Here is a 21,640-nt window from a genome sequence, read left to right on the forward strand (position 1 = left end):
GCCCTGTACACTTTACTATTTAAGGTCCAGCATTAAACAATGGCATGCTTCCTCTGAAGGGCACTAAAATCACTATTCTCTTTGAGCACGGTGATGTGTGCAGTCTTCTAATTTATGGCATTATTTCCAAGTTCCCATCTTCATAGCTCCTAATCAAACAGCACATACAAATTTTTTTTTTTTTTTTTATTTCCACAAACCATATGAGACCCTGAGTGTAATCCTAGTTTGAGTTCAGCAGTAGGACAACAACGGGGGATCAGTCTCTTGTGTGTGTGGTCCTAGGGTGTAGTATTACATACATACTGTACAGTCTGCCATCTATGTTTGGACTGGCTCATTCTCATTGCTGAAAAGTGTAGGCTACCTCATAGCACCAATCCAGTTAAAATTTCATATGCTTATTTGTTGAAATTAAATGAATCTTGAAAAAAATGTTTTCAAACAAAGCAAGAGGTATGTTTTTTTTTTTTAATCAAATTGCTTGGAGGACACAAAAAAAATCTTCACACCACCACTGGAGACTGACGATCCACTGAAAATGATGTGGGGCTCCCCGAAACACCCCATCTCTGCTATTAGGATGAGAAGTTCAGCTGTGGTAAGAGGACAGGCCTTACCAGTCAGGTTTCCAGTTTCTGCTGGGTTGCCTGTCCGTGTGACATGTTGTGATTTGTCTTAGGTGGTCTGAAGATCCTGGTCTTAGGCATGGATTCCTGGCAACTCGGTCCAAGTATGTACGCATGTCTGTGTTCGGTCCATCACGATTTTCAGTAGACATATCCAATTCTGGGGATGAGAAGAAATTATTCAAGTGCCACATGTCTGGTTAGACCTGCTGAATATACCAGGTTCAGAGAAGGTGGCAGGTAAGTTCTGGTGTGGTTGGTCATCCATCCCATAAACAAAATGAAGAGAGGGAGAACCCCACCATCTAGCCAGCCATGGTCTCTCAGCTCCTGCAGCCTCCTCATCCGTTGCTTCTTGTGCTCCTTGTGAAGACTGGCCTGACAGTGCAGCGAGTCAAAGTCTGACTGCCCTGCTGGCTCCTTAAGTCATGGAAGAAGAGTTGCTGCTCTGACTTGTGATCTTCTCCGCAGTTTCATTTATCTTTTTAGCAATTCTGAAAGTTACAGCTCAACTCAACACTGGATGCATGTCATTGTTCAGCCCAGCCAGTCTTTTTCCCCTTAAAAACAGTTCTCTCTACTCATATAGAATCAGTACTAACCCAGTATCCCAACTTTTGCTGCTGCCTGGCCAAGGGTTTGGATGTGCCTTCTTCAGGGTCAGATGGGTCTAAGGTCACATCCATGTTAGAGTCTAAAAAAAGAGTACAGAATCATTTAATCAACCCACACACTCTGACTATAAAGGCAGTGTCCACCTCTTCCCCTTAACTGGTACTTGGTAATCTAGGCTACACCCTTGTGCCAGTTAATGACAAGGGCTTAACTGCCTGGCAAGCAGTAGCAGTGTGATACTTTGAGTAAACACAGCTCAGAACAAAGACACCCTGTTCATTCATGGTGAACCTAGGCTTTCCTGAGGACCCGTGAGGCCTGACATCATCTCACCCTCACCTCTACACTCCATCTACCACAGCAGAAACCTTAAGGAGCTTGCACCTTCAAAATCTCCAGCTCTAGTCTACTGTTCGTCGCTGACCATTCGTTGGCTCCATCTCTCCATACAGATTCAGGACATGGATTCAAGATACTCTGTATGTTCAAGGAACAAAAGCTTACCAAAGAAAGCACTCGCTGATGTCAGCAGGGGGTCTTTCACTAAATCCCTAGTGGAAGTCTTCATCTAGGAGAAGAGGGTTAAAAAGAAAACAAACTAAATAGACTCTCCAAAGAGACCGACAAAAACTCACAGAATAACTGGCATCTCAAAGTACATGTGAGAAGACAGTCCTCATTCTCACACCTTCCCATCGTCGTACAGGAACTCATCAGCAGAGAGCATTTTCCTCAGCCTGTCGACCCTGCGGTTCTCCTTGCGGATCAGGGCCTTTTGCTGGATATCGGGGTTCTGGTCATTGGTGGAGGAGACCGGGTCCAGACAGTGTACTTCCTCCCGCGATTCACTGTCTGCAACGCACACAAATTCACACACTGCTCCACTGGGGCGTCTTTTCCATCCCGTTTCATAATAACATGTTGGAATCACAGGTCTGATTGGCAAACTTCCAAGGGTACGTACCTCGCACATCTGCATGAGGCACCTCTGTCCACTATCCACTGTCTGCTAAAAATGTGCATTTTTCTTTTTCACCCTTAATTGGGACAAAAATTCTTTCTTAACTGAAAGCTGTGCTGGACACTCACCTTTGTCCTTGAGCTTGTTAAAATCAAGGACATTCTGCAGGTTAGTCGTCTCTGGAGCTTTGCGGGGGGTTTTTCTGACAGCAACGGGACGACCCATGTGAAACATGTCCATATGGAAGCATTTCCTGCATCTGGAGGACGTTAAGAACATGTGAGAGTGGCATTCAGTACTGCCCTAATTCATTACACCCCGTGGATGGGTTATTTTACTACGTTCAAGGTTTTAGTTCCAGCCTCCTGATTGACCTCGTGGTCTAAACCGAACCCATTTAGCATTCTTTCTTAGCTCTCAGTGCTGTAAAGAGAGCTGGGAAACCTGTTGGGTCTGGCCCCTCTAAAGATGAAGCTTAAGAGCCCAGTTCTGTGGGCTTCAAAAAATCCATCAACTCATATCTTACTTGAAGGGCAAAAATGTAGAAACTGTGTGGCAATCTGAGCTGCGATTCAGTTTTCACAGCATTCGGGATTTGTTAGCAGATAAGCATAAATGCATAATCTGAGACTTTCAGCCAAATTGCAGTGGAAAGCTTCCAGAAATGATCACATAAAAACGGAGTGATCAGGATCATCTCACAGAACAAGCAAATGGCATCTGCATGCAACAGACCTTTTTGTCTAACAGAACTCCAGTGTTAAACTGTACATATTTTTTGGTGTCTACAACAGATGTGTCCTGGAATCTAAACTATATGAAGACATCCGTCTGCGTCTGTTCACAGTGCCTCAGGACCCCTGCAGACGTACGGTGAGAAAACATAAGCTTGTCTCACCTGATGGGATGAGACACATCACCTTCCTCCTCTTCTGTTTGCAGCAGCTCCTCCTCCAAGAGTCTCTGTTGGTTGCGCAGCAGCCGGCGCAGGACCGAGAGATGGCTGGTCATGGCTCTGTACTCCTCTGTCAGACAGACAGGCAAATGGACTGAGAGAGAGACTGGCACTGACCCCCTCAGCACTGCTGCAGGACTTTTACCCAATAAAACCGAAGGGAACTTCTGTCCATAATCTGTACAAAAAATTGATTCAATCACGTTGTATTAAATTTATTTAACTCTTAAAGAGGTGGCTCATTAATTTTGCTAGAAGAAAAAAGTAAAAAGGTACATTTTATTTTTCCACCTTTAACTAAATTTGGACAAAATTTCAGTTTGAAGTGGAGGACTGCAAATGGAAAATGTACTTTTCCAGTGAAACAGCATTAACATTCATCAGCCTTTAAGAGCAGGTGGCAAAATGGGATAGTGCTGCCACTTCACAGCTCCTAGGCTATTTGGGCATAGGTTCAAATCCAACTCAGTGTGTGTGGGGTTTGCATGTTCTCCCCATGTTTTGGTAGTTGTCCTCTGGGTCTAGTTTCCTCCCACAGTCCAAATACATGTATCTGAGGTGAACTGGTGACTCTAAATTGCCTTTAGTGTGCGAATGCGTGTTTGTGCGGCTACCCTGCGATGGACCAGCATCCCGTCCAGGGTGTACCCCTCCTAACCCAGCAATTCCAGTGTTGTCTCTGGTCTGCTGTAACCCTGAACAGAATAAGCAGTTAATGAAACTGAATGAGTGAGAGGCATTCAGAGTGTCCAAAGTATGCAATATGTATATAAGGGCCTGTAGGTGACATGACACACCAGGAAAATAGCATGAGTTACAGAGATCACAGGCACCACTATAAGAAACAGACAGATGACTTGCTTTCTCCTTGTGAACACACAAAGCTTAAAAACAAAACTGTTAAACCATGTGGGCTAAAGAACCTAGAGGAGTGGTTTGACACAGCTACTGAGCTATTATATAGTCTAGAAGATGCACACTGATAATCTAAATAACCTGTTTGCTGATTGGTCAGTCCATCAGTGAAATCAATTTTTCAGCTTTATCGATAACTAGAGAATTAACAGTCATTGAGAAATTGCTGTGTTCTTTGAAATGAGAAGTGAAGATTAACAGTAAAGTGCTCTTCATACACACAGTTGGGAACTACCAGTGGAGTGCAAAGTGGGGGGTTCCTTACTTGTGGCTCTGACTGGATTCCTATTAGAAGGGTCCTCCGGGGATTGTGGTGGACATAATGAGCCTTTCTGGAGAGGGAGACACACACACATACACACACAGAGTTTCAAGTGAACACTATCTAGATTTCTACTTATGAATAGTTTGGACGTTTTCCTTTCCCTTTAAATAAAGTAAAATAATTTTCACATAAGTCAAACTGCTGTAGTACTGTAACCCCTTGCTCCAAAACAGTCCTTTTGTCTCCACTTTAGGGCTCAACCCAAATACCCTGGGGAACTCACAGAAACAGCAGATGGTCTCTGGTGGCTTTCTGTGAAAAGCGGTCTGGATGTGAGCTCAGGGCCCAGTTTCTTCTTCGGTGCTGGGACAAGGGGAGACAGCTCTCTACGTTGCTCCTGAAAAGGGGAAATGGAGAGCACATAATCGTGGAACAGCCAGCATTGCAAAGAGTTGAGCACATTTTCAGCATAGATCAGACAGGGGAGTGGTACCTCCTCCACCCGGGCCGGTCTTTCCATCTCACACTGCAGTTTTAGCACCTCTCTGTTACGCTTCTCCCTCTTGTGCCTCTCCTGTTGGCACCAGTCTTCCTCATGCTTCTTCTTCTTCTTCTTCTGCCCATTTTTGGTATTTTCCTGCCAGGGCCAAAGAGCCACTTCAAGGCTACCTCACAAATCTCATTTTCATTTTATCATAAAATGACTTGAGGCACAGTCAGATAAGTGCTACTTTGTACAGTGCAGTAGGACCACGTTTTTGTTTAAACTGTGTTCACCTTCGGGACTTTATGTTTCTGATTAGCATTGTATTGTTTGTTTAAGATGGCAAGGCCCTGACCTTGTAAGAAATACTGCGGGTACGTTTCAGATTCACTCTGCAATGAATGGCAAAAAAAAGTATCCAAAACAGCTTCAACTGAAAGGTCTTTGAAGCACTCAGAAACCCCAAGCACAGGTAACTTGCTAATTTTCCATTTATAAAGGCTGAAATAAAGCAAACTGCTGTATTAAAATGTAGCTGTAACCATTTTCTCCATAGTATTCCCACGGTCTTGCTCCAGGGCTCAGCACAGATGCCCGCTGGGAACTCACAAACACAGCAGACGGGGGGCGGTAGCTGTCCACAGATGGTGATGTGGAGGTGAGCCCAAGGGCCAGTTTCTTGATCAGTGCAGGGACAGGAGGAGAGTGCTCTCTGTGCTGCTCCTGAAAAGGGAACAAAGAGAGAAAACATGTACATTTATTCATTTAGCTGACATTTTTCTCTAAAGCAACTTACAATAATAAGGTTACAGTTATTGCAAGCTTACAATTACTTTTTTTATTTACAACTACCCATTTTATACAGCTTGGTAATTTTGCTGGAGCAATTTAGGGTAAGTACCTTGCTCAGGGTACTACAGCCAAAAGGGGAGGGGGGTCGAATTCATAACCTTTGGTTCCAAAGGCAGTAGCTTTAATCACTGCACTACCAACTGTGCCCCGTCCCCAAACAGCGACAGAACGGCCAGTGTCACAGATATCTGAGCACCTGACAGTCTTCTACAAAAAGGACTGGTATAAAAATGAACAAACAAACCAAAGAAGTGAGTGTACTAGTTGAGGACACACACTTGGCACGGGGAGGGTGGTTGTCACGCCTTTCATTTGCTACGGACACTTTTCAACAAATGTGCTTACAAATTCCTGAATTTTTATATTTCAAACAACTGTATAAAACGAAAATAAACTCTGAACTCTGGAACACCATCCTAATGAGCGTAACGGAGAAACGCAGGGCAGACATACAGTATATGTGGTACCTCCTGCACCTGGGCCGGTCTCTCCATCTCACACTGCAGTTTCAGCACCTCTCTCTGACGCTTCTCCTCCTTGTCCCTCTCCTGTTGCCGCCACTCCTCTTCACGCTTCTTCTTCTTCTGTCCATTTTTAGCATTTTCCTGCAGAGTAGTTACACTGACACTCACCTTTCAATGTTTCAGCACAGGTAAGTCAAATATTCAGTACTTTCTACATATTCCAGCGTTTAGGATTATATCGTTTTGATCACTTTTCTGTCTGTGTATTACTAGACTTACTGGCCTAGAGAGAGATACTGTGGTTACATTTCAGATTTGATGTCTACGGAACATGCTGTGGTGTAACTCACGCACTCACACACTTTTGTTAACTGCTTGTCTTCCTCAGGGTTGTAGAATTCCGGAGTCATCCCGGAATCATTAGGCACTGAACTAGCCGGTGCTGGGAGCGTATTCACTTTTTTCCAACTTTATTATTTATTTTATTATAGTACTATTGACATTTATTATATTATTTACTTTTGATTATTATGATTGTTATGCTTTACTATAAATATTATTTGATTATCTTTTATTATATTATGCACTTATGGAATTCATGTTTAAATGTTTTTCCTCATATGCCTGTAACATTGCTTGCTGTATAAGTTTCTAGAAGAGAGTACCTCTACTGGTTAAGTTCCATTGATTCTGGATTGAGTAAAGGAGACCTTGGAGGCTCTCTGGGTCTCATACAAGGCGATAAGAAAGTTTTGAGGAGCATAAATAGAACTGGGCGTGTACGCACATCTGTGACGGATAACATCTGGTGAGAACAGTAACAAAAGGACTTTTCAAGCTTTATTGTGCCTTGTTATTGAAACTTCAAGGAACCTTGAACTAAATAAAAGATCAAGTCCAACAGCTGGCGCCACAAACAGGATCGCTGACAGCAGACAGACGTTGGATCTGCAGTCTGGTGAGACAGACCCAGCGGCCAGCACTTCCACTTGAGACAGATATGAAATTACTTGTCTGTTTCAGAAGATCTGCAGGCCGGCATCTTCAGCGCTCAGCACATGATTGGAGCTCTCAGTAATGACGATTACATTTACATTTATTCATTTAGCTAACACTTTTCTCCGAAGTGACTCACAATGCTGAGGTACTTACATTTATTTACCCATTTACACATCTGGGTAATTTTCCTGGGGAAATGTTAGGTAAGTACCTTAGCAAGGGTACTACAGCTGGAGATGGAATGTGAACCTGCGACCTTTGGAATGAAAAGCACCAACACTAACCATTAAGCTATCAGCTGCCCCATTAATGAGATTAATGAGTAATGTAACAGTGGGGGGAAAACAGATTCAGGTGATCTGGACATGTCCAAAGAGCTCTGGACATGTTTGGTCTTACACCCGGTCATCACAAAAGCAAGGAGCGAACTCTGTGTCAGCAACTTTTTTCAATCAGTGCATGGCACTTGCATGACCTGTTCCTGTTACCCATGACTGGTGTTTGATCCATGTATGGCGTCTGCCTTCTTACGAATACATTTCAGTGTTGTTGAGTGTTTGTAGCTTTTGGGACTCAAGCATCACAAATTTAAGTTTTTGTCTTGTTGGCTTTTGTTTTTTTGACTTTTTGGTCTCTGTGAGCTTGTTTTGTCTTGGGAATATTGTGAGGAAGTCATGTCTGAGAACAAACCCACTACTGACAAGGAAGTTCTGGTCTCATCCATACTGAGTGAGGAGAACAGATTGAATCAGTGGTTAAGCTGTACTGAGGATAAGCATGGACTGCATAAAACTGTGACACAGATTCAGAGAAAAATTCATATCTCTGGGGTACAGTGTTCACTAGATGACATCAACAAAGCTCGGGGACAAGCAACTAGTATAGGATCGGTAGAGCTCACCCCAGACATGCACTGGGAGCTCACAGACACAGCAGATGGAGTGCGCTGGCTGTCTGCAGAAGGTTTTCTAGGTGGACGCTCAGTGGCTAGTTCCTTCCTTCCTTTGGCATCAAGAGGAGGTGACTCTCTATGCTTCTGCTGAAAGGGGTAAAACAAAACAAACCATGACATGAGAACCAGCATCCCAAAGGTCTGAGCACCTGAAAAATTTCTGCACAAATGCACGATACCCTAAAGAGATACACTTGCAACCTGGAGGTCAGTTATTACATTTATTAATTTAGCTGACGCTTCTTTCCAAAGCAACTTTCAATTATTTACCCTTTTATACAGCTGAATAGTAAATGTAAATGTAACCAGAACAATCTGGGGTAAATACCTTGCTCAAGGGTACTACAGCCAGGGGTGAGATTCAAACCTGTGACCTTTGGCTCCAACAGCAGCAGCTCTAACCACTGCGCTACCAGCTTGCTTTAGACTTGCTTTACTTGCTTCCGGTGCTTTCCAAAAGACACATTTACCAATTGCTACATTTACCAATTGCTACAGCAATTCCCTATTTCAAATTGCTTTTTAAAACTCTGGGCTAAGGCACATGATCCCACAAACTGAAAGGGAGCAGCACAGGGTAGAAAAGGACGTGGTACCTTCTCCACGTGAGCAGGCCTCTCGCGCTCAGTCTGCAACGTTGACGCTTCTCCCTGATGCTTATCCTCCTCTTCCATCTTTGTCTTTTCTGCCTCCTGGTGCTTTTTCTCATCTTCTTCTTTATTCTCCTCCTCATTCTCCTCCTCATGCTCCCTCTCCTCGCACTTCTTCTCCTCACGCTTCTCCTCACGCTGCTTGCGCCACGCTTCAGCCTGCTGCATCATCTTCTCGGTTTCATTGTTTGTTTGTTTTTTTTTCCCAGGGGCCCAAAGCAACACCTCACATCAGACTGCAACTCACCTTTTCATGTCTACATAAAATGAGTCATGGAAGCAACAAATGTGCTGTACTTTGTATTTTGCACGACGGTTTCATTTATATTCAGACAGTGTAAATCTTTGGGGTTTTATCATCTGGTTACTGTAGTTTAACAAAGAACTTCTCTGCTCTTATAAGAGGTGTTTTAGGATGCATACAAGATTTACTCTCAACAGAATATGTTCTAAACACGCATACAGCAGTGAGCCCATTCTATGTGTTCTATTATAAAAAGGCCTGAGCTAACCTCCATCTCCTTGCGCCTCCTCTTCTCCTGCTCCTCCTCATACTCCTTCCTGATCTTGGCCTGCTCCTTGGCCACCCGCTTCTCATCTTCCTCCTCCTGCAGCCGGATTCGCTCACGCTCTTCGGCCTCCTTGCGCCGTTTCTCCTCGATCTTCACGATTAGACAGGCAGGTGGGGAAAGTACTCACTCTGCACCACAGTTCTCTACCTCAGATATACCAGGCTGTATTTATACAGGTATTACCTCCAGCTTCATCTCTCAGTGATTTAATTAACTTCAAAATTTCAAATTTCACTTTAGTATCTGAAGATTAGAGATGCAGTTGCTCCTGTTCTTACACATTTCATCATCTTCCATGTATGACATAAAAACAATACAGGTGTCATTTTTCTCCACCACGGCCTTCTTTCATATAATACTACAACTAAAAAAGATGTGATCAAAGTTAAATAACAGCAAAAACTAGGTAAATATTTTTCACCACACTGCAGAGGTGGACTGTTATATACCTGCTTTAGGAGGTCATCTTTGTACCTTTCCCGGTCATGAAGCTGCTGACGCACACTGGGCTCTGTGAAAACATTGCCCGGAGCCAAGGATGATGTTTGAGTGGAAGAGACAACTGGCCAAATAAAAACACAAGTCAACACTGAGCACCAGGCCATCATGCTACAGCTAGAGGAAGTCTTGATACAAACATGGTACCCAAATGGACAAAGCAGGGCAATGCTTCCAGGTTTAGAGAAGTGTGGTCTCTGTCTTCCAGGAGTCACACCAACCTGAGTTCCTGTGGGATGAGGGGGGCCGGTCCTTCATGTTGGGAGTTGGAGTGGCTCCAGCAATGAGAAGTGCCGCTTGCTTATCCTGAGAACTGGGGTTCAGACATACCTCCTTGTTGAACTTGTGCATCTGCTTCAGATCAGCTGGTGGCACAGACACATGTACACCAATGAGCTCAGTTTTCCACATGAAACTACTAGACTCATCAACAGGTACTACTGAAAATCACAGACAAAAAGGTATTTTCATCTAAAAGCAGCAGTGCTGTTAATATGTCCAGAAAGAGGCAAGCAAAAAACATTTCAGAGTGAAAAACACAGTGTCCATACCAACGAGGTTGCCCTGGCTGTCTCTCAGAGGCGCGCCACCGCCTCCTCTGCCCCACGGATTGTAGACCTCCATCTCTCTGGCTAGCTTGGCCTCGTGGCGCTGTCTCTCTACCTCCTCATGCTTACGGAGCTCCTCCCGCTCTCGGATCTGCAGCCAGGGAGAGAATGCCATCGCTGCCAACATCCACTAAGGAACTAATTCTTCCTTCTTACATCTATAAATTTATTCTTTTTTTAATTTCTTCTTTCATTTGCATCATCTGCTTGCCCTATGCAGCATCACAGTGGTATGGGGAGGCATGAAAAACTGCAAAATGTTTTAATCCATCCATTCATTCATTTTCATTAATCACTTGTCCTGGTCATGGATGAGGGGGTCAGGAGCCATATTGGAGCCACTGGACACAAGGCTAACATGGGTATGCCTGGATGTGGCGCCAGTCCATTGCAGGGTAGTCACACGTGCACACACTCACTTTCCCGTCCACACACTATTGGCAATTTAGCATCACCGATCCATGTAAACTGCATTTCTTTGCACTGTGGGAGGAGGCCAGAGCAGCTGGAAGAAACCCACATGTGGGTTTCCCATGAGGGGAACATGCAAACTCTACAGAGACTGAGCTGGATTCAAATTCAACTCTGAATGCGCAGCCTTGAGACCACGAGACAGCAGCAATGGCCGGTGCATTTACAAAACTGTAATTTACCAAAACATTTGAAACGTCGCTACTTCTATGGCATTTCTGGAAGTGCAATTTACTCTGGTCAGACTTTACCAAGTACAAATTTGGACTCCATCCTGCTCTAATCTCTCCTTCTTAAACTACTGCAGTGTCACTAAACTGCCTGTTTACTCAAGCTCAGAGAACAAAGGAGAGAGCAGTCAATAGACACCACAGGCTCCACTATGGTGAATGTGGGTGCAGAACTCTGCTCGATGCTGTTGGAACTTGTGACTATCCTCAAACCCTTTACCCACCTTTAACATCTTGCTCCCTTCTAACAATATATTTGATTCTCTCTTCTCCCTTTTTTGAACCCTTCAATGCAATTTAGCAGTAATTATGTGTAACAGTAGGAGCAGACAATGTAAGCCAAAGGTGGCTGAAGAGTCTTTTACCAGTTGTACTGCTTCTCACAATGATGGGAACTTGAATGCCAAATGGTGAATTTTCTCCTCATCTCTCAACTCTAACACTCCATAAAATAAACGTAAAAATACTATTAGTCTGTCTCTTTCACACAGTGTAGTGTACCTGTTGTTTCAGGACTTCCTGGTAGTTTGATTTATTGGGTGTCCCTCCTGGAATGGCCCCAATTCCCATTCCACTTGGTGCAGGACCAGTCTGATCAATTGCTCTGTAGCAACAGCACAAGGTATCCTCTGCATAATTCTATAATTTATCATAAATTTCCAACATCAATATACCATTCCTACTGTATCCCTGAATTCACTGGGTATTTAAAAGTGTTAAATATTTTTACATGCCTCAATGATTTACTTACCCTGTACTAATTAAGATTCAGGTTTGTATTAAAAACATAGGTATACCTTAATTTGGCAGTTTGGAAATACCCTTCCAAATTAATGGATAAACCAGAAAGGGATTTCCTTATTAATCTGACAGTGGGGGGGGGGGGGGGGGTACATCAGGCCAAAATTGCCAGCAAACAAGTCAAGCTCAAACTCCCTGGAGATGCTCCTGACATGCATCTAACAAGGACAACTAAGAGCTTGAGCATCATGGGATTTCATTAGAACAGTGCACCCCCTGCTGACAGCAATGCAAAACACAGCACTGGCCAGACAGCATGAGAGTTTGTCACACCTGGCATCTTGGTGTGGAGTGGATGTGTTTCATCTTTCTTTTCTTCAAACAATGGTAAGTTGCAACAAACCCTACTAGTGCCCAAGTAAATGAGAAATAAATACTATATACACAATAGCTATAAAACTCCATAATACTTCCCCCTTGCCATCAGTACCCTTCCCTAGGGTGCCAAAAGGACCTCTAAAAAGCCTCCTTTTGTTCTCATAGGAAGGACTGAATCATTTCCACTAAAAAGGGGGGGGAATGAATGAAACAAGCATGAACTCAGCAAAAGTGAAATATGGATGTCTAGTTACAATGAATCAATTTTTTCCTTACATTACCCTTTGTCATTTTCATAAAATACAATGAGTAATGAAAACCAGTAAACAAACTTCCATAGTAATTTGTTTTCCCATTTTCATGAACATGGTCCAGCCCAAGAACAGGCAGTATTTAAAGCCACCTAAAACCTTACTTGGGTCTTTTGCCAGGTCTACAAAAAAAAAATACTGGTTGGTAAGTGGTGTATTAGTGCAACACAAACACATATATTGCAAATATAGCAGGGAGAATGTATATGTTGTGGGTTTATGTATGATATGAAGAATATAGCCAACACAATCTGTGCCCCCCACTAAGTTAATTGAATGAGTAACTTTTCTCCTAACCCCCAACTGAGACACACCTGTTCTTATACAGCCCTTGGCTGCTGTGGAAGGTGCAAAAATCTGGCATTAAAACTTACTTTTTAAAAATTAAGTGTATATTAGATGCCAACGGGTGGGCTGGTGGTTAAGAAGCTGCATTTATGGTTGCTGCTTGGCATGTTGATATTGCAGGCCTGCCTCTATGCTCCCCGAAAGGATACTTAGCTGAGGCTTTTTTCTAAAGCAACTGAAAATGTTAGCCCTATATAATAAACTACTTCAAATTATTTACAAATTTCTACAACTGGGTAGCTAGAGCCATCCAGGATGTACTTTGCTTAAGGGTGCTACAGCCAAAGCAGAATTCAAACCGGAGTTCTTTGAATGGAAGGCAAGAGCAGCAACCTCTATGCTACCTTTACAACACCATTTAGCTTATATAATTCAAGTAATATATTGAGAAAGCATAAATGGGTACAATTGTGCATCTGAATCCACAACAACAGGTGTAACCAAATCAACAATATTCTCTTGATATTCAACTCTCCAATATTGGATGCTACTGATACCAGAGCTCTGTTTCACTATGGATGCACAGTTACGTGGACCAAGGCAGACTTACTGTGCTGGGGGTTGTGTGTGACCTAACAGGGTAGGCTGCGCTGGTCTGGGCATATGGTCGAGGTGTGTCACGGGATACACTGCCCCTTCTGCTGGCTCACCTATCGTTACAACGCAGAACATACACCACCCATCATCACTCATATATATTCACCAGCAGCTTGCTCATGATGGTGACACAGAACTAGTGGCTGTGCCCCACACCATAATAAAAAGAGAGAGAAAATAACATTTGCCTTAAGGATGAGTACTTGTGGTGGAAAGATGTGTTAAGCTGATAGCGTAATGGTTGGACCTGATGCCTTTGCATCTGAAGGTTCAAATCTCAACTACTGCTGTAGTACCTAGAATTACTGCAGCAAAATTACCCAGCTATACAGTATAAATGGGTAAATAGTTGTAAGTAGCTTAATGTTATGAGCTGCTTTGGAGAAAAGTGGCAGCTAAATGAATAAATGTGAAAACTGGAAATTAAAACTGATATTAAACAATGCTCTATTTGAATTATGAACAGCATAATTATGAGCATGTACAGTTTCAACCTTTTTTTATTTTAATACTAGGTCACAGTGACATACCAAATATGGTAAAAATAGAGGAACATTGAAACTGTTTCAACAAATATGTCACATAAGTGAACAGCCATTATCCAAGAGAGTATGAACCCCTGAGTTTTTATCTTATCATTTCTCACAGATTACAACACTGCAAAGTTCTGCTTTAAGGTCTTTATGATATGTAATTGAGATGGTGGTGTGGTGGGTAGTGCAGGTGCCTCATGTGCTTGGACTGTAGATTTGATTCTGGTTTAGACTGTGGTGTTTGCATGTTCTCCGTATGTTCATGTGGATTTCCTGTAGGTGCTACACATTCTCCTCCAAAGTCCAACAAAATGTGTTTTAGGTGAACTGCTGACTTTTACTTGCACTTTGTATATACTGTATGTGTGAGTAGGTGTTACATTGCTCTGTTGTATAGATGGGTGAATGATTGAAGGGATTTTGTGTAGAGCATCCTGCATAGTAAGTCACCTTGGACAAAGGTGTCAGCTAATTAATACCTGTAGTCCTTCTATGTTCTTTTGGAGAACGTGTCTGCTAAATGAGTAAACTTGTGTATATGTAGAAAAAGACTAATTACAAATTATTATAGATACAAGCTGCTGGAGACCACTTTGCCATTGTTATAAATCAAAGTGTACAGAAGACATACCATGGGCCAGAGTGGGTGCCAGTCTCGCATTCCAGCTGGGGGCCATGGGGTTCCTGGGTCCATAGTAGTAGTAGGCATTGCTGAAAGGAGCTCCATAGGAGTCAACAAACGTGAACGGTATTGGAGGGGGGGCAGCCAGCACTCTGAAAAAGACCATCACAAGGTACACTGTTGTTGCACTCATGTGTAGTGACTATCCTGTTCAAAGTCTATCATAGTTATGACTTTCAATATTTAATACAATCCTAAGTATTAGATACAACAACAACAATAACTGGAATGCTCATTTACCTTGGGGGTGCAACCAAAGTGCTGGAAAGGCTTTTATGGATGTCTTCATTATGACTACTGTGACCATCCCCTACCAAGCCTGCAACCTTGCTTCCTGCTAATGGTGGTAGAGTAGTGCTATATTTCAGCACTGGAGATGGAAAGGTTACAGAGTGGCTCTCTTGGGGAGAACTCTCCTCCATAACAGGCAAAGGCTTCTTGGCACTGTGTTGTGTGTCGAGGCCCAGCCTGTTAGGAACTTGTCTTCTGCTGCCATTGTGTTCTTGGCAGACAGTGCTAAACTGGCTGAAGTGGTTTGGCTGCACAAATGCAATGCAACGGGAAGATACGACAGACACATTAAAATTCTTTCTTGGGGGGCTTGTAACAACATCAAGGTACAGTAAGTCAGTCTCGCTGGTGTAATTTACTTTGCTCAGCCACCTTCTCCACACAGGGAAGGTGTATGTTACAGCTGTTGCACTTTCAAATTAATCTAGACTGATGGAGTTAGAAGTTGAAATCACTTCTGGATATTTAATTTGAATTCCTTAAGATTTTTTTTCTATCCATCCATTATGAATGACTGTTTCTCCAGCACAGGATCATGGGGAGTTAATAATAATCTGTGCACAAAATGTAAAGCTACTTACTTCAAATAAAAGCCACACAAAGACACATACTCACCAGCATGCATGGATCAGTGGGTCCTGTCATAGCAACCATGAGCCTAAGCTCTTTCTCCCTGGTGGGGAAACAAAGTTATTTATATCATACATATTGTGATGTACCTGAAAACATCATTAATAGTTTGACCTGGGTTAACTAAGTACTTGTGGTCTTTCAGCATCGGACACTCTTGCCCAGGTGTCCTAACCAGGGTTGATCAGACTCCAGCCTGCTTCTAGATTGTGCTACCCCAAACCATTCCAGATCCACAGTAATCTAGATGCTCCTTCTGGAGCATCAGTAACAACTTTTATAGCCTTCCTCTGACTGCCTCTAATATTCAGCATACTATAGGCCCTATACAGTGACCTTTTTGCAAAGCCCCTGCAGCCTACTTTGATGGACACACACTTTGTCTTCCAGCCTTCTGAGCAGCTTTGCTCCACCAGTTCATCATACCTTGTCATCTTCCTCTCTTTACCTTCTTCCATACATTCATCCTGAAGTACCACATGTTCTAGGAAGATTACTTGTTTAAAAGTTTCAAATGGCAGGATTTCTGGTCTTAGAGATATATGAGTATGATGCTCTCCAAGAGCTCTGGTACAGTGCTAAAGACATGCTCCAGTCTCTCCCACATAATAGGCATGATGGAGAATCAGCTATCCCCCAGCTGAGCAAGCGAGATGGGCTTGGCAACATGTCATAGATCACCTGGATGAACTTGATGTTGGGACTTTGCTCTCCAAAGCTTTCCATGAGGACTTTTCTCTAGGTGGCATGGTGGCACAGTGAGTAGCACTGCTGTCTCACAGTGCCTGGGTGATGTGAGAAGACATGGGTTTGATCCCTGCTCAGTCTGTGTGTAGTTTCCATGTTCTCCCCGCGTCTGTGTGGGTTTCCCCTGAGTCTCCGGTTTCCTCCCGCAGTCCAAAGACATGCTGTTCAGGTTCCCCCATAGTGTGAGTGACAGAGTGTGTGCCCACTGATGTATGGATGAGTGACCCATTGTAAACAGTGTATCTAGCAGTGAAAGTCGCCTTGATGAATAAGGTGTGTGGGCTGAAAACACTACAGGGTTCATCGGAAGTCGCTTTGGAGGAGAGTGTCTGATAAATAAATAATTGTAAATCTCTTCATTTGCACCAGCAATCTGGACTTTGATGGCTTCAAACTCATGCCAACCCAACTTCTTCAGGCCATAAAGAACTTAAAGGCTGTATTTCCTCTGTGATCTGATTTGCTTTGGCCTTCAATATATTGTAGAAGAACAGTGAATGAGTGCAGATGGACATTTTCCATCCCAGGATAACAGATGCTCTACCAGCAAGTATTTCACCTTAGCCTGGTAAACATTCAGTCGTTGTGGGTTGTTGCAAACATTACTGTACATTCATTCTGCACTTAGCTACAAATAATACCAGTTACCTTACTGTTTTCCTAGACTGAGTTACTTTTTTTGCAGTCAGCGGTGACAGGTGGTCCACATACCTCTTCTTGTTCCTCTGTTGCTCAGCTATTTGATCCAGCAGCTCCTGTCTGTATTGATCTTTTTTCTGCTGCCTGACCAGGTCATCCTCAGCAGTTCCTTTCGTACACCACAATGGTGTGTACAATATGTAGAATGTGAACACTAGTGTTGCATACAAGGCACACATGCTGAATGGACTGTAGTGTGTAAAAATCTATAGTATGGGGTCAGTGATGAAACTACACTGTGCCACATTAAATTTGAGACTGAAATTATTCGTTTATTTTTACAAACTGCACAATAAAAGATGAGCCAACAAGAGACATTTAACTAGCTGGTCAGTACCAGTCCACCTGACAGAACTCAAGCTACTGGTCCAAATCCTACTCTGATATCTCTCTGTTAGTTTGATGTGTTCTTGCCAAAAAGTAGATTTAATTATGGGATTTTTGCTGAAGCCTAAAAATGTCATTATCTAATTTCATTTTCTTAAAGCATCTAGAGATTACTGCAACATACGGTGTGCAGATTGCATAAATTGAAAAAGCACCTAAATCTTTCAACACCGAAATGTTAAATGCTCAATATAAGGAGTATCATTTGCATACAAGTGGTATATTGTATCTATGTAGTTTCTAAAGGGACTGATAGATTTTACCAATCATTAATCCTGTGGCAACTGGGGGATCATCCTTGCTGGCTGTGGATCTAGATTTCTGGCTGGATATTGCCAGCCTTGGTTCCTGCAACCTGCAATACAACAGTTGCTGCTTACATAGTACATAGCAGTTGTCCAATCTTACCACTGCACAGTGTCAGACTACCTGTTTCCAAACCTCACCACCCCACCATCATCAATATTGACAGAATCTGTGCATCCAGTCCATAATGCTTCATCAAGTCTGCCCCCTTCATATGCTTCAGAACTCTCAATATCATATAATCTTCACTTTACCCAGAGACTAGAAAGTTATTTTTATTATTCAATGTTTATTACACACAAAAAACATACAAGTCAATAAGAGAATATGCCAGTTCAATTTCCCCAATATCATGAATCAAAAAGTTCAGTAATGTTTATACATAGCACTGTGAACCCACTATTTCCTTTTACTTCCTATTTTGTTAATGATTTTAGGACAGAAATATATGTAGGACAACAGGTGGGACAAATCTTCCAGTATAAAAACCCATATTGCTGAAATAACACTAGAGCAGATCTCATAGGGGGTAGTACAAGGAGAATGGGACTGTCAGATTTGGCCTTTCATTATTAACTTTTGACTTTGCCCAAGCCAATTTACCATGTAAGGTTTGTACAGCAACAAACGCCTTACAATGATTTATCCAGCATTCACACAGCAGGCTGTTCTTACTCAATCAGTTTAGTAAATACCTTGATCAATGGTACTAAAGCAGATGGATTCCAACCAGGGACTTTCAAATTACAGGACTCTAATCATTTTGCTATGTGCTACTTCAAAACTCTTGTGTTTTTATTTATCACATCTGTCAGGTAGGTAGAACTGGTGCCAACCCCTCACTGCTTACCTGTAGTCTTGGCTTGCATGCCTCTTGGCCAAGAGGTGCAGCTCTTCCACAGAGGAGCCTGGCTCCAAGTTGTGCTGCTCCTGGAATGAGCGAGACCTTTGCTCACTTTGCTTCCTTGGCCCGCAGCCCTGGTGGGATGGAGACTCCAACCCAACCTCTATCAGAGCGGTGGCATCTGTCCCTGATAGTGGTTGCTTACTTGGCTTCAGCCAGACATAAGAGCCATCAGTAATGACTTTGGCCTTAAACAGAAGGCGGCCAAAGCACAAGACACCAAAGAAGTAATTTAACATGCCTTTGTTTGTGATTTGTCTCAGTGTATTTTGCATCTCCGTTTTCTAGCACAATAAGTGATCACATTTACAGAGGCTAAACATATCTGGAAATAACAGTGAACCTATTTTCAAACTATGTGCCACATAAACTTTTAAAATGATTTATGTTGAAACACTAGACTGTGACAATCAAATTAGAGGATTACATCCTCAATGACATGATGCTGTGGTCTGAACATTCCAAAACACATTTTAAAACAAACAAAATTGAGGAATGTGTACCTGTGATACATCTGTCATGCTCTTCTGCCTTTTCCCTTTAGTGCTTTGCCCTTTCAGAAAAGCACTGTACTCCTTTTTCCTTTGATTTCTCCTTCCCTGGGAAACACATCCCAAAAATCAAAACAAAGACCCCTCAGACTCCAAAGATGCTTTTAAATGATGTTTAATTGTCTTTATACTGACATACAGTCAATACAGTTTCTCAAAAAATTACATTTATTCATTTAGCTGATACTTTTCTCCAAATCAACTTATAGTGTTGAGACCTACAATTATTTACCTATTTGTACAGCTGGGCAATTTTTACTAGAGCAACTGAGGGTAAGTACCTTGCTCAAGGGTACTACAGCCAGCGGTGAGATTCAGACTTGTGACCTCTGACTCCAAAGGCAGCAGCACTAGCTGCTATGATAGCAGCTGTCCCATGTGTCCACTTACAAAATGTCACCATCTTCATCTCACCAGCTGCCCCATTACAAAATAAACATTCCCCCCACCCAGGAATATATGTATACACTCGGATGTAAGCCAATGCCAGTAACTCCACACTCTCCCACAGTGAGAAGAAGTGGGCACTGGAATGAAGATGGGAAGGTGGGAAGTGTCTACTTCTACAGCCACCGCCCCTCACGCTCGCCACAGCCCGTGTACCTTAGCAGAGAAGTTCTCCATGAGGGGCAGAGAGAGGTCATTCAGGGGCCTCATCGTGTCCCCTGGGCTCAGCTCCTTTTTCTGGACAGGACATGAAGACAGTCAGTCAGCTCTTAAACGTACACCTTGGGGACATCCAACACAATACTACAGGGGCCATTTTTAAAATGTGGCCCAAACTTTAAAAAAAAGCAGTGAAGCAGTGCGTATGTACATATGTAGACTGAACATTAAGAGAGATACTTTAAGACTTGTCTGTAGCTTTATTAAAATTATGAATTATTGGGTGTCTTCCTCAGAGAACAACTCTTGAGAGAGAGGGGTCACCACTCGTTTGCCAAACTCAAAATGCTGCTGAGCCGCTGTCACATAGACAAACATTTCTTATAGCTCTAAATATCACTGAAAATATGAATGGACAGCGCACAAGCGAAATATATATATTTTACATTTACGGATCCAAATGGCTAAGTGTCGAAGAAAAGCGATCTTCAGCTTCGTCGACGATGACGAGGTCCCGGGCGGAGCGCGCGAGGCGAACGACTCGGACGATCGCGATTGGCCAGTGGAACTGACACATGAAAACAGCGGGAATTAGAGGGGATGTGGAATCACCGTAAAAAGATATTTCAAGCACCTCGGCGAGGATGCAGACTCTCCAACTTTCACAGGTGTCCCCCCAACGCAAAAAAAAAAAACAACAACAAAACAAAAAAACAGGTATGGTAAATCTGCACATCTAGTGTCTCCCTCATAGAATGAATGGATTGAAGAACGAATGATGGACAGAGCGGCGAGGTGAGTGAAGCCTTCCCATCATGCCTTGCCCCGCACACCGCTTTCGTGTTGCGATAAGGCGGCTTGTTAATTTTCTCATAGATTGTTGAGTTGGGTGGGTCATTTTGTGCGATTTTAAAAATATCTGTTACCTGTGTGTGTACTATTCAATTATTGTGCTTCTGGCCACGCAGTCTGTGTGAGCATGACAAGTAAGCTAACTGGAGCCGACCTTCCTGAGGCGTGACGTCCGTCACGATACAGACATTCTGAGAAGCGCATGACTCACGAGCGCGCTTTCGTTTTTTTTTTATTGTTTATACACACACACACCACCGTAATGCATAAACTGAGTCATGTCATGACTGTCGGCGCTGTGCAGTTCTGTGCTCATGGTTTTTGAAAGATCCGACACCCCGCACGCTCGTCGTCCCGGACGAGCAGAGAGAGTGTATTCATCATTTCATGATGCCGAGACACATGACTTAGTGAATTACTAATCAATTACGACGTTACCTGAAAAGTGAGCTGAAAACCGCGATCTCAGTTACAGCTCCTCTCCACACATGGCACTGCACTCACTGACTCAGCAGACCTGATGCCCTAAGCAATGAAATTTAATAAAATGCCGCAAAAGCTGTCCCGGGAATCTTCCTACTTAAGAAAAGGTCCGAAAACCAACAATTCTTTCAGGGAGCCATACTCTCTCTGCACACAAGCTGGGCTTTGTCGACTGCAACAAGTTGCCTTCGTTTGTGAAGGACGCAGAGCGTTGCCATGGCAAATACAAGTTTTGATACATCGTCCAATATACATTTATACACTAAATAATCAATTATATGGTTTAAACAAATCGATGGAGATAGGATTAAACTTTAAAAGTATACCCAGTTGAACTTGAGAGTAAAGTGACAAACTAGCCCAATGTAGTTACACCATACTTACAATTTACCCCACATGAAAAGTACAATATATGGGAATGACTGAGCTCATCCTATATGTCATTCATATCATCTTTGTTAAAGAATTAATAAT

General features: G+C 42.8%; 1 protein-coding gene across 5 annotated transcripts; it reads right to left on the bottom strand.

Moving 5' to 3' along the window:
- Window positions 1-215: 215 nt before the first annotated feature.
- LOC108935365 (centrosome and spindle pole associated protein 1-like) lies at window positions 216-21,455 on the bottom strand. Of its 5 annotated transcripts, none has more exons than XM_018753934.2 (30): window positions 21,122-21,455; window positions 19,829-19,909; window positions 19,178-19,273; window positions 18,621-18,700; window positions 17,728-17,819; window positions 17,090-17,186; window positions 15,617-15,674; window positions 14,951-15,249; window positions 14,660-14,802; window positions 13,449-13,548; window positions 11,622-11,724; window positions 10,363-10,510; window positions 10,033-10,176; window positions 9,763-9,875; window positions 9,254-9,403; window positions 8,688-8,912; window positions 8,041-8,178; window positions 6,144-6,281; window positions 5,434-5,547; window positions 4,834-4,977; window positions 4,624-4,737; window positions 4,341-4,407; window positions 3,775-3,855; window positions 3,104-3,230; window positions 2,334-2,464; window positions 1,933-2,096; window positions 1,749-1,812; window positions 1,232-1,323; window positions 932-1,049; window positions 216-789 (listed from the first exon to the last, which is right to left on the bottom strand). In XM_018753934.2, exons 2-30 carry the CDS (start codon window positions 19,880-19,882, stop codon window positions 617-619), a joined length of 3,567 nt encoding a protein of 1,188 aa, XP_018609450.2. In that variant the 5' UTR covers window positions 19,883-19,909; window positions 21,122-21,455; the 3' UTR covers window positions 216-616. The 5 variants fall into 5 exon arrangements, with proteins under 5 accessions (XP_018609450.2, XP_018609448.2, XP_018609449.2 ...); XM_018753932.2 differs by having other exon boundaries at window positions 18,621-18,823; XM_018753933.2 differs by having other exon boundaries at window positions 9,763-9,824; window positions 18,621-18,862.
- Window positions 21,456-21,640: the final 185 nt, after the last annotated feature.

This window comes from Scleropages formosus, chromosome 9, assembly GCF_900964775.1.
Source record: "Scleropages formosus chromosome 9, fSclFor1.1, whole genome shotgun sequence".
Classification (NCBI taxonomy): domain Eukaryota; kingdom Metazoa; phylum Chordata; class Actinopteri; order Osteoglossiformes; family Osteoglossidae; genus Scleropages; species Scleropages formosus.

What these genes read in the sequence shown, in the direction of transcription:
- LOC108935365 (XM_018753928.2), bottom strand. Translation starts at nt 19,882, where the DNA reads ATGAGGCCCCTGAATGACCTCTCTCTGCCCCTCATGGAGAACTTCTCT. An exon ending in CAACAGAGGAACAAGAAGAG is followed by an intron (nt 15,675 to 17,089) that starts GTATGTGGACCA and finishes TTTCCCCACCAG; the next exon opens with GGAGAAAGAGCTTAGGCTCA. An exon ending in CTCATCCCACAGGAACTCAG is followed by an intron (nt 9,876 to 10,032) that starts GTTGGTGTGACT and finishes TTATTTGGCCAG; the next exon opens with TTGTCTCTTCCACTCAAACA.